Source organism: Sinocyclocheilus grahami, unplaced genomic scaffold, assembly GCF_001515645.1.
Source record: "Sinocyclocheilus grahami isolate Dianchi unplaced genomic scaffold, SAMN03320097.WGS_v1.1 scaffold446.1, whole genome shotgun sequence".
NCBI lineage: Eukaryota > Metazoa > Chordata > Actinopteri > Cypriniformes > Cyprinidae > Sinocyclocheilus > Sinocyclocheilus grahami.
The window spans coordinates 301090-314107 of record NW_015505625.1 but is presented as its reverse complement, the minus strand read 5'-3'; the positions used below and the strand labels follow the sequence as shown (position 1 = coordinate 314107).

The window sequence follows — 13018 nt, the reverse complement described above, 5'->3', positions numbered from 1 at the left end:
GAAAGGGCAACAGAGTCGCGTGACAGACACAGTGATGATGCAGTACACAAGCCACGGTTAAGTCCGCTGACGTGCTATGATTTCTGACAGGCAGTTCACTCTCCTGTGATGTGACCCTGTTCCCCTCACACACACACACACACACACACACACGACGCGTTACTCTGCGCTGCGCAAAACTCCGCATGTGAACAGTCAATAGCAAATACTTAAACTAATAACAAAACATACTTACACTCGCAGATTCAGAAGCGCCAGATTGTCATAGCAAAGTCGGAATTTTTTTTTTTTTTTAGAAATAGCCTTTGTGCACAGCCAGCCTTGTACTCTTCTAGGTTCAAAAAACCGTCGTCCATAAAATGCGTTGCTCAAATTCGAACATCTGGGTTGTGCTGTTCTGTTGTAAATAAATCTTAACCAATGATTCCTAATTGCATCTGCTTCCGGAAGGCCAAATAAAGTGCTTTCGCTTTCGCACTGAAACACAGCATCTCCCTGACATGCTGCATCAACACTACTGCTGTTCCTGAAACCACGCCTTCTTTCTTTGCGTGCACATTTGGGCGCATTATGCTAATATTTCCACATAGTGAGGTAGATATGTGGGGGCGTGTTAGAACAAGCCGTTTTAGGTAGGTGTGGCTGACTCTGAACTTTTATAAAGAATATCTCTTTGGATTTGAGACTGTAGTCTTTGCAACTTTACAGATCTTCTTTATGCACCAAGAGCTTGTAACACTCCAAAGAGAAAGCAAAAATTGAAATCGCATCATATGACCCCTATTATTAAGATAATTGTAATACAACTGCTCTGTAAAATAAAAAAGTAAGAAGCGAATTAACACTGAGGGAATGAATTAAGCTGTGGGAGCAAATATAACTAAAATGAAGAAACAGATTCTTAATTTGTGGTCATGAACTAAATTGAAGGAATTAATTCATAAAATAAGGGAACAAACTCTTAATTCATAGTCGCCAATTAACTAAAATGAGGGAACAAACAGTAAATCATGGCCACAGGTAACTAAAATGAGGTAATGAATTAATAAAATGAGGGAACCAATTCTTAATTCAGGGGCCATGATAAATATACTTTTGTCTGCATGTCATGTGCAGCCCCACTCCATATGAGTTAACCCCAGCAGGATTTTATTTTTGTAAAAACTGCAGGGAAAATGCACAAAGCACAGCTGGTATCAGTGTATTGATACTGTGGAAAATGAGTATTAAAACAGTTTCAAATATTTCAGCATTATCTAATGAAAGATCCCTATTACTGACAACATTATAATTGTACTATAGTTTGTGAAAGGAAGTAAAAACCAATCAAATGTCAGAGTTCTTTTGTTGATTTCTGCGTTGTCTGTACAGATCAAGAGAACCACGCTGGTGGACAGCCGGACGTCCGTGACCGATGTGAAGTTTGCGCCGAAGCACATGGGCCTGATGCTGACCACCTGCTCTGCAGACGGCGTGGTGCGCATCTACGAGGCCCCTGACGTGATGAACCTCAGCCAGTGGTCACTGCAGCACGAGATCTCCTGCAAGCTCTCCTGCTCCTGCATCTCCTGGAACCCCTCCAGGTCTGAGCGCCGTCTACACAGTCACATATCAATATGAAAGATGCACTCTTGATCGTCACAACGGTTTGTTCTGTCCTTTAGTTCTCGAGCTCATCCTCCAATGATAGCCGTGGGCAGTGACGACAGCAACATCACATACAGCGGCAAAGTGCAGATCTATGAGTATAATGAAAATACCAGGTATGAGCTTCACTCCATGCATCAGTTCCTGTTTTACTTGTTATCACTTATAAGCTTTTCTAAAAGGGTTTATGTTGATCTACAGGAAGTATGCCAAAGCAGAGACGCTGATGACTGTGACTGACCCGGTTCATGACATCACCTTTGCTCCTAATCTGGGGAGATCCTTCCATGTGCTGGCCATAGCCACTAAAGACGTCCGCATTTTCAAACTCATACCTATGAGGTTAGTAGGATATCACACTCGGTAGTAAGTGAGGTAACAGTCAAATTGATCATCTTAAACATGTTATTTCACCCAAACATAAACAAAAAGCAGATAGTTGTGCTAAACCATGACATTGCAGATGTTTTTCTTATTTTACTCCCACCAGATGGCACTAATCAGGCTTCAAAAACTGGATTTTAAAGGCATTGACTGATATTTTAACATGAAATACTGCATTAATTGAAAAGTAATATAAAAATATATATATTAATATATGTTAAAAAAATATGTATTATTTTCAGTGAGAAGAAATTGATCATAATTATTGCATAAATATTAATTGAAACCATGAAATCATCTCAAAATGTTACTATAGAACAAAAATGTTACATTGATTTTACTGGGGGGGGGACCGTGAAGATTACAAGCGTGACTCCCAAATGATGAGCACCAGAGGGGTAAACATGTTTTCCTCGGACTGTATGAATGTTGTTGGTGTAGTTGATGTGTGTTGTGTTTCTGACAGGAGAGAGAGCGCCAATAGCTCTGGTCCCACTAAGTTTGAGGTGCAGGTGATGGCTCAGTTTGACAGTCATAACTCTCAGGTGTGGCGCGTGAGCTGGAACATCACCAGCACTCTGCTGGCCTCCTCTGGAGACGACGGCTGTGTGCGGCTCTGGAAAGGTCAGCCGTCAGCTCAGTCTGCTTCCTGCTGAGTGAACAACCATTCGCAGTGATAGCTCTTTATCACTGCCTATTCAGATATACTCTTTGAAGTCCAACTCTTTTTAATATTGTTTTTAATTATTTTATTTAATTTAAATTGTTAATATAATATTAAAAAGTAAAAGGGTTTATCTTTCGTTAATAAATATGAACTTTAAACATTATTTCTGCTCACAACTAAGACTGCACATAATACGAACTAAGAATATCCCAGCCTGATGTGTTTCATGAAATAAGTCACATTATGCAAATTGTGCTGTGAATGCTGTTTCATCTCATCTGCAGCTAATTACATGGACAACTGGAAGTGCACAGGGATCCTGAGAGGAGACGGCAGCCCAGTGAACGGCTCTGGACACGCTGCGGCTCTGAGCGCGGTGGGCGTCCCTGTGGCCGCTCAGATGGTTGTTGGGGCTGCTTCTGCTGGCAGGTACGTGACGGTGCCGTGATGTAGGGATGAGCAGTAATGGAGCGTTCAAGTCATTTTGGAAAGATTACATTGATGAGTTGAGTGCAGATTAGTGAGAAAACGTGACGGACATTGTGGATGCGTTGTCTGTAGTTTACAAATTTTTTTTTAAATATGGCAAAAATGATTTGCAATAAACTAAGTTGCATGTATAAAATATGATGCAATATAGAATGATTCAGTTTACAGCACCTTCATAAACTGAATAAAAACATTAAAAAACAAAACTAATGCACGTTTTTATTTATCATTTTGTAGTAAAAAAAAAAAAAGCATCTGATCTCATAAGACGTTTTTGAGGTAACACTTTAGATTAGGAAACACTATTCACTATTTAACCACATGTGACGACCCCGGGCTGGACTCCGCTTCGTCCACGGTGAAAGCCGATCCGGCGATCCACAGCGTGAAGTTGATGTATTTCCTCAGCGACCAGCACAGATCAGCTCCAGGCATGACGAAGCGGATATCGTCCTCTTTTGGAAGGCCAACCAAAGTAGTTTCGCTTTCACAACGAAACACACAGCGTCTTCAGGACATGGCGGCAACAACAATACTACAGCGAGAATAAAAGTTATGCCTTCTTTCTTTGCGTGAACATTTGGGCGGCGTTATGCAAATCTTCCCACATAGTGATGTAGACATGTGGGGGCGTGTTAGAACGAGCCGTTTTAGGGGGGTGTGGCTGACTCTTAACTTTTATAAAGAATATCTCTTTGGATTTGAGACTTTAGTCTTTGTAACTTTACAGATCTTCTTTATGCACCAAGAGCTTGTAACACTCCAAAGAGAAAGGAAAACTTGAAATCGCATCATATGACCCCTTTAACTAGTCGCTTGTTAACATGCATATTGACTGTTTTAAGTACTTATAAAGCACATATTAATGCATGACCATATTCTAGATGACTTACCCAATACCTAAACATAACTACAACCACCTTACTTACTGTGAATAAGAAGCAAATTAGGAGTTCATTGAGGGAAAGCTCTTAGTTAATAGTGAATTTGTGTTCCCTAATCTAAAGTGTTAACATTTTTGCTTGAAATTGAAAGACTAAACAGATAACATACTAAATAACCATATAATATTGGATAGAATTTTGATAAATATCAATCACAGATGTGTAGGTTTGGAATAATGGTTACATTTTGAAATAAAAGTTCAAAAACTACTGCTTTATGTAAAAAAATTGTTCTCACTTTTTTGGGAACTGACGGAGGCAGTTTTGTTTTCTACTTTTTTTGCATTTGTCTGCATTTGAATTTTCAGGTTTGGGGTTTATACATAATTCCGTCTTATTTTTAACAGAAAAAAAGCTCAGCTGATGCCAGGCTAATGGCTTGACATGCTGATTGGCTGTTTGCTGCATGCACAGGATTGGACCGAGACCTGATTGACCCTCCCCTGCACGGTCTGTGACACCTGAACACTCGTCTAGTGACTAATCCGACAGAAGCGTGTGCTGACGGCACGATCGGTTGTGTGGCTGTTAAAGGAACTGTGCCTCTGTGTGTGTTGTGTTCAGTGCTACCTCCCTGACAATAAGTTTTTTAAAAAATTTTGGTATTTTTTAACAAATTATATACTAAACTTGATTCCCATCAATACTGACATACTTATTAATTGTTGTAATGTGATGCAGTATTATTTATTTATTTTAATACATTTAGGTCATTTTTCACGAGTTTCAAACTCAATTGTCTGCATTTGTCAACATTTGTATTGACCATGTCAGAAAACTGTCGAAGTTGCATTTAAAGGAGCAGCTCCCCCAAAATCAAAACCATATCATTTACTTGCCGTCAAACGTTCCAGAACATTTTTTTCTTCTGTGAAGCATAAAAGACAACATTTTTTAAAATTCTCATTTATTTGCATTTGGAACGTCTTGAAGGTGGGTAAATTTGGCATCTTTGGTTTCTGGGTGAACTATTCCTTTAACTCGTGTTTCCAGAGAACACCACATAGATGTGCTGTTGGTTCGAAACTGCCGGCATGTAATGTGTGGTGTGGACAGTAGAGGGAGACACTGTATCATTCAGCTCAGTTCTGCTCAAACCACTCTGTCTCCAAATATGCCCTTGGAATTACTAACACATTACATTTAATTTGTCACACTAACTGAATTACCAGATTTCAGTGCCTCTTTTATGATGTAGGAGACAATGTAGTAGAGGAGACAATCCCAGTAGACAATGATGAAACATCAGACATGCTAAACAATATCTATCTCCGCTAATAAAAAAAGTCACTAAAAGTTTGTCAAAATTCAGGAGTCTGGTGCATGAATAATGGACCATAACTCAAAGGCCGGAACCCGATCATTAATGCTATATACTGTATATTGGAGATCTCGAGATGCTCACTCCCCTTCATGACGGGAACTCAGCATATTCTTTATAGTGGTGCCACTTGAAATGGGAATTCAAAAGGAGGAACATTTAAACAGTTTTTGAAATGAATGCAACTTTTGTGTGTATTTTTTCTCAAATAAAGTTTGTTTTTCACCGAGTTGTGTAATAACCTCTCTGAAGTTTGTCTGAATTATGTTTGTCCTCATTCAAGGAGACCTTGCAAGAGAGGAACAAGCTGGAATGTAGGCTTAAACATTCAATGCTGCAGTATTTCTATTAAAAGTTATCAAACAAGTTTCTTTATTTTCTGTGTAATAAAAGTTTTTATCGGCAACTAAAAAACATTTATCCCCGAATTAGCTAGACCTTATACTGACAGTCAACTTCACTAAAATAGTTTAAAATTGGTTTTAATTTGATCAATTTGGTATTTTATTGTTTTTTCTGCTTTAATGTTTAGTGGTGGAAAATAAAATCACAGAAATCTAGTTTGCAGGCTACACATTTTGGTGGATATTATGGATAACACTTCAGATTAGGGAACTCAAATTCACTAATAAGGGGTTGCTTATTAGCATGCACATGATTAGCATATTGGCCATATATTAGTATTTATAAAGCACATATTGATGCCTTATTCTGCTAGATCCCTTAATTTGATCCAGTACCTAAGCATAACCTTTACGAATAACTACCTTACTATCAATAAGGAGCAAATTAGGAGTTTCTTGAGGGAAAACTCTCTGAATATGTGTTCCCTAATCTAAAGTGTTACCAAATGATGTCCCACATTTTGGTTAATGAAATTATAAAAATTCTAGAATGAATGAATCTTCTCGTATGCATTTCAGTTTGAGCTCCCAAGCTTGATAATCAAAATTTTCAAAATTTTCTTTAAGTTTAAAGTTGCTTTATAACACTTTAATTTAAGGTGTCATACGTTACATGTATTTACTATTTGTTCCCTAATCTAAAGTGTTACCAAATGATGTCCCACATTTTGGTTAATGAAATTATAAAAATTCTAGAATGGATGAATGAATGAATGAATCTTCTCGTATGCATTTCAGTTTGAGCTCCCAAGCTTGATAATCAAAATTTTCTAAATTTTCTTTAAGTTTAAAGTTGCTTTATAACACTTTAATTTAAGGTGTCATACGTTACATGTATTTACTATAATAATAATAATAAATAATGCATAATTACATGCAAGTAACCCTAAACCAAACCCTAATCCTAACCATATAGTAAGTAGTACTTGTAGTTAATTAATATTACTCAGTACTTAAATGTATAATTACACTGTAACAAGGACACCTTAAAAGAAAGTGTAACCAAATTTTCTTGCCTTCTTTTTCAAAAAAAAAAAAAAAGGTTCTGTATCCCCCCCCATTATTTATGTCTTACCCTATAGGCTTCTATTGTAAAAGCATGACTATAAACATGATAGTGGTTTTCACAAACTGAAGAACGAGCTGAAATGATCATTTGTGATAATTGACATTATGCCACACGCTGTTGATTAACATTTCATTGCATTGAAACTGATGCATTCCTTTAAAGGGATAGTTCACCCAAAAATGAAAATCCTGTCATTAATTACTCACTCTCATGTCGTTCCAAACCCGTAAGACCTTCGTTCATCTTCAAAACACAAATTAAGATATTTTTGATGAAATCCAAGCTTTCTAACCCTGCATAGACAGCTGAAACTGAAATGTTCCCAGATCCAGAAATGTAGTAAGAATATCGATGAAATAGTCCATCAGGGGTTCAACCGTAATTTTATGAAGCTACGAGAATACTTTTTGTGCACAAAGAAAACACAAATAATGACTTTATTCAACAATTCGTCTCTTCTGTGTCACCATCCTCTGCCACTATCGGACTATTTTAACGAAGTCCTTACTATCTTTCTGGGCCTTGAACGTGGTGGTAATTCTGTTGCCGTCTATGGAGGGTCAGAGAGCTCTCGGATTTCATCAAAAATATCTTAATTTGTGTTTTGAAGATGAACGAAGGTCTTACAGGTTTGGAATGACACGAGGGTGAATAATTATTGACAGAATTTTCATTTTTTGGGTGAACTATCCCTTTAACTCTCCTCCTGACAATGTTACCTTGTGTTCAACCTTCATTTGTTTCTTAGTTTTTCCTCACTGTCCATTTTTCCATCATCTCTCTGTGTTGGTGGTGTGTCTCGTTTGTGGTGTTTGTTTGGCTTCGCCTCCATTCTGTTCCTCCAGGTACTTCTTCCCTCATTTGGACTCCCCCAGAGCGGGATCTCGCCTGGCCCACCTCCTGCCTCCCCCCTCTCTCATCGAGCAAATATATGAGCCTGATCTGTCCCACGCTCCTCAGATACGTCAGCGACACACGGCCAACTCCACCAATCAACCCACCGAACATGACTGAGACCCTCACACTAACCTTCCTCACATTTAGTGTGTATAATTCGTGTCATCAAATGTGATCGCTGTTTTTGGTTATTTAGTTTTCTTTATTAACATTATCAAAATTGCCTTTGTTATGTCCAGATCATAGTTTACCCTAAAAATGAAATTATAATAAATTATATATAAAGAAAATGAAGACAAATGTTTTTACTGTAATATTTTTGAGTTTGTTACAGTAAAAAATACTGTTATGAAATGCTTGTAGTTAAATAATTATAAATTAAGGGTAGTATAATAGATAATGTGATGCATAAATACTTTTATAAGTTGCATGTTATTTTATTATTATTATTATTTTGCATTTATTTTTAAGGAAAGTTATCCTTACTTTATGAAAATGATGTCACAATGCTTTTGATTTTGATGTAAAATATGACTGGGCCTTTACTCGACTGGTTGAGATTTATCTGGTGTATTTGGTACATTGTTTCACAATCTGAAACTTTTTACACAATGTTTTTCCACATTAAAATTAAAATAAAATAATAATAATAATAATAACAAAATTAAACAAATGTGTACTTTTCATTTTGTTAGGTTAAAACGATTGAAAAAGATGTATGAATTTGGTCTTTCAATACAATCAAAAATGCTGTATATATGGTGTCAGTGTGTATATATACACATTACACACACACACAGTCCTGATCAGATCAAACACTTTGAGTCGTGGTAGTTGTGGGTTGTTTTTCTCTTCTGTGTCTGGCAGATGTAAGAGGTCAGGGCTTTGGGCCTCGGGCTGCTGAGAGTGTGTTAATCAAGAGAACATACAGTATTGTGGCCTAATTACACACCTGCCAACCCTGTGGCCATGTCTGCACTGGGCTGGCATGGACTCTCTCCACAGAACCACTCAATAATGGCAAACACACTTGTTAAATCCTTGCCAGAGGGTTCAGGTTCTTTTTGGTAAATGAGTCTTTTAAGAGGGTGAAATGACACACGCCCTCCTCTCACATTAGCACCTCCCTCTCCACTGGCCCCGCCCCTTCCTACTGCTGTCTCATTACCCCACACACACACAAACACACAGTATATTTAAGTCTATATTTTATCAATTTTATGAAAAATAAAATTGAAAGAAACTGAAAATGCTGTAATCAAAATCAGTTGTCTATCTATTTATCTATCTATCCGTCCGTCCGTCTGTCTTCTATATATCTATCTATCTATCTGTCCGTCCGTCCGTCTGTCCATCTGTCTTCTATCTATCTGTCCGTCCATCCGTCCTTCCATCTATCTATTTGTGTCTATCTATCTATCTATCTGTCTGTCTGTCTGTGATGTCTGAGCGCTCGCTGGCACTCCTGTCCTGCAGGTGTCGCTGCAGTGTGTAGTAGATAACTCAGCGAGACAGAGGGCTGGACTGACTGGAACACAACGGGAGCTTGTGCTCTGCTGAGTTTTGGCGATGAGAGTGAGACAGTCAGTCTAGACGCTCTTGACAGCCTCGTCTGGAGGAGAGACACTTCCCTCTGCGGCTCTGTCCCCGTCACGACGACACATTACGAGCGTAAGCCATTTCTATCTATCATACGAAGTTATTTTATGACGGCAGGGAGTGGTTCGAGACAGTAAATGTGCTGCATTTCTGCAAGGAAAGAGCTATTGAAGTTGTTGCAGAGAGTCGCAATGGAAAAGATACTATGCGCGTTCACGCTCTTAAAGGGACAGTAGCTAATTAATCAATGCTGCGTAAATGTTCGGTTTGCACGACTGCGGCGTTCTTGCATTGAAGAAGCGTTAAATAACGGAGATGTGCGCCTATAAAAACTTTTTAGTGTCAAATCAAGAACATTTAATTTTCATTTGCTGCAAAGTCAGGACTTTTGCTTGCTCGTCTGTTTAAAAGTTTCTAAACAGAAGGTGTAAACAGTATGTATTTGGAAATATAAGCTGTTTGTGACAGAGGCAGTTTTTAGTATGCAATAGAAATACCAGAATGCTGTCTCTGTACTATTTTTGTAGTTTTGTTGTGAGAGAGCCAATATGGCTCTAGTATTTATTCAACTAAATGCAGTGGTATGAATGTTATGCAAAAAATAAATAAAAAATACTGACACGTACACACAAAATGAGATAACCTGAAGCTTGGCTTTCAAAATGTTTTTGGTTATTGCAGGGCTGTGTCATTTTGGCATGCAATGGAGCTGTTACACTGTTGTTCCCTTATAGGCGTGCATAACAACCTCAGGGGCCAGTTTGAAGACTCATAACTCATCATGTCTGAGAGAGAGGTGAATCAGAGACCATGGCTGCAATCTCTTTCTCTCAGTCTCACACAGATGCATAATTCAGCCCCTGCTGGTACCTTAAATGTGGCTCGACAGTAATTCTTATAAAAACTTCCTCTGTCTCTTTCCTGCGGTCATTTTGAATGGCTGAAGTAACATAAAATGGCATTATGCGGAGCCCCGGGCCCCAGATTCCCTCATTTGTTCCTAGTGACGCACACAGACTAGCACCATAGAGTGCATTAGTGCCCACCCACTTTTTCAGCACCACTGGTTCCGGAAGTATTTTTTTTTTCTCCATTAATTTTTCCCATAGGGATATTTAAAAAGCCTTTGTTATGTGCCATGAGCAAAACTAACCAGCTACAAGGTGAATCACAACATTACAAACTTTTATTTAAAGCAATAAGATAAATAAAAAATGGACATAAAGATGAAGATACAAGACTATGAACTTAATGGCTTTAATGAGGGAAATAACTACAATCTCACGAAGCATTGCGAATGACAATTAAATAAAAAACAACGGTAAAATATAAAACTATTACATTTAAAGTTGATTATATCTTTGAATATATACAGAAACTGTATATTTTGAGTTCACTGCAAACTATATGCATACAAATATTTGGGTATTGTGTAGGGAAAATTACGATTTGCTTGCCCCCAGCTCTCTGATTGGTGGAATTTTCTGTACAGCATCATGGGTAATGTAGTTTTTCACCACAAGTTCCCATGTTAAACACGAATGTTTTAAAATTATGTTGAAATCATGCAAACAAGACAGCCTCAGCAAAAGCATACTATTGATTAACAATCTCCTTGCTCACAACAAGACTTTCTGTAAAGGTTAAGCGTTAAAAATCAATGGACCTATGGAACCGGTGGAGAAAATAAATAGAGTTTTTAACTTAAGAAACCCAACTGTTACACTCTATAACACGGATGTGTTCCGAAACCTAGTGAGCTGCCTAAGTAGGCATCATAGGCACACTGCTGATGCGAAGACTGTTCCAAAAAAGGACGTTCCATTTCAGATGCTGCTTACGTATAGGCCTAGGCCTCAAGACAGCTGACTAGGTTTGGAACAGAGCTTGTGATTTCCCTTCCAGCTGCCAAATTAAGTGATACTCCTCGCTGCCCCCCACCCCCCCTCACTCACTCAATGTCCATTTGATTCCACTTCTGTTAAACACCCAGCCAGACGTACATCATGGAAACTCTTGGTCTTGTTTAGTCATGTGGATGTCTGTACTTGCAGATGCACCACAGATTTCCACAGAAATGGAACGCCTGCCATTTATAAAATTCTATGAATCTCTGGCTCCTTACGTCTTTATTGAATATTTTGGCTAATTGGATAATGCCCTCAGCTATCAATAAAATCAGTTTAAAACATTTTAACATTTTTAACCCTATAAAATCATAATTGTCATTAAAAGGGTTAGTTCACCCAAAAATGAAAATTCTGTCATTATTTACTCACCCTCATGTCGTTCCAAACCCGTTGTTTACATTCAGTAGACTTACGGGTTCTGAATGACATGAGGGTGAGCAATTAATGACAGAATTTTCATTTTTGGGTGAACTAACCCTTTAAAGCCATAATTGTCAATAGAAATAATTGTCAGAAAAATCAGATTTAAAAATAAAAATGGAACAGTTTATTGAACCTTAATGGCTGGAATACACTACACAACTTTTAAAACACTGGACATACCAACCTTGAAATATTCACAAAGGAAAACCTGTCCATCACACACTAAATGACTGAGGATCACACACTACCAGACTTTAAAGTTGTTCCGATCAGAACAAACTCACGCAGAAACGTGTGCCTTGTTGCTAGGTGACGATTGACTAATGAAAACAATTCTAAAATTGGCTCAAAATATCAAACGTTTGATATTCTCCGACTGGATAGAGTCATAATCTGCAGCTAAAAAAAATCAGAGTCTGTGACCATCATACACTACACGATTTTCTATCAAATCTGTCAGCTCAAATCTGCAGACTGACTCTGATTTTTGGCTACTAGCATCAACTTCTTTAGACAGTAAATTGATGGATAATCGTGGCAAAAATCATATAGTGTATTCCAGCCTTTAATTATATGCATATGTGTGTTTGTTGAGTATTATATTTGATAAATCCATATAGGAGAATATAGAGCGCATACTCATGAAGGAAAAATTATTTCCATTTTAGTCAAAAAGTATGATGAAATTTTGATAGCTTTTGTAAATCAATTAGATCTTTATAGCAGTACAGTAGACTACTTGCATTAAATGCATATAAGTATCAGTTGTCACTCTGTATCTCCCAATATTATGTTCTAGTGAAAGAATATTTAACCCTTTAACTGTCACCCGTCCCCTCTGTGGAACGCCTAAGTTTACTTCACTATATTACAATTAAATCCTAATCTAATCATGACAAGCTATATATCGTTGGAAAGGTCTAAGACTCCTAAATAGATATTTTACCAATGTTTTTGTTAAAGGGGTCATATGATGCTATTTTAAAGATCTTTATTTTGTGTATTTGGTATAACAGAATATGTTGACATGCTTTAAAGGGGTCATATGATGCGATTTCAAGTTTTGCTTTCTCTTTGGAGTGTTACAAGCTGATTGTGCATAGATAAGATCCCTGAAGTTGCAAAGACTAAAGTCTCAAAACCAAAGAGATATTCTTTATCAAAGTTAAGACTCTGCCACGCCCCCCTAAAACGGCTCGTTCTAACACGCCCCCACATATCTACCTCACTATGTGGAAATATTTGCATAATGCGCCCAGATGTG

At 37.7% G+C, this 13018-nt stretch overlaps 2 protein-coding genes across 3 annotated transcripts in view; both read left to right on the top strand.

Annotated features, from left to right (window-relative positions):
* The window catches only part of seh1l (SEH1-like (S. cerevisiae)), a 19969-nt gene extending 12002 nt beyond the window's left edge, over window positions 1–7967 (top strand). The window contains exons 4-9 of one of the 2 annotated variants that reach the window (XM_016234170.1): window positions 1372–1583; window positions 1665–1763; window positions 1849–1989; window positions 2498–2655; window positions 2983–3127; window positions 7771–7967. In XM_016234170.1, coding sequence (XP_016089656.1) covers window positions 1372–1583; window positions 1665–1763; window positions 1849–1989; window positions 2498–2655; window positions 2983–3127; window positions 7771–7939 — 924 coding nt within the window. In that variant the 3' untranslated portion in view covers window positions 7940–7967. Of the gene's footprint in view, window positions 1–1371; window positions 1584–1664; window positions 1764–1848; window positions 1990–2497; window positions 2656–2982; window positions 3128–4478; window positions 5642–7770 lie in introns of those variants that run through there. The other variant, XM_016234171.1, reaches the window with a different exon arrangement.
* Window positions 7968–9340: 1373 nt separating this feature from the next.
* The window catches only part of LOC107552314 (low-density lipoprotein receptor class A domain-containing protein 4-like), a gene marked incomplete at its 3' end in the record, with an annotated part of 100072 nt that continues 96394 nt past the window's right edge, over window positions 9341–13018 (top strand). The window contains exon 1 of the mRNA XM_016234174.1: window positions 9341–9493. The remainder of the gene's footprint in view (window positions 9494–13018) is intronic.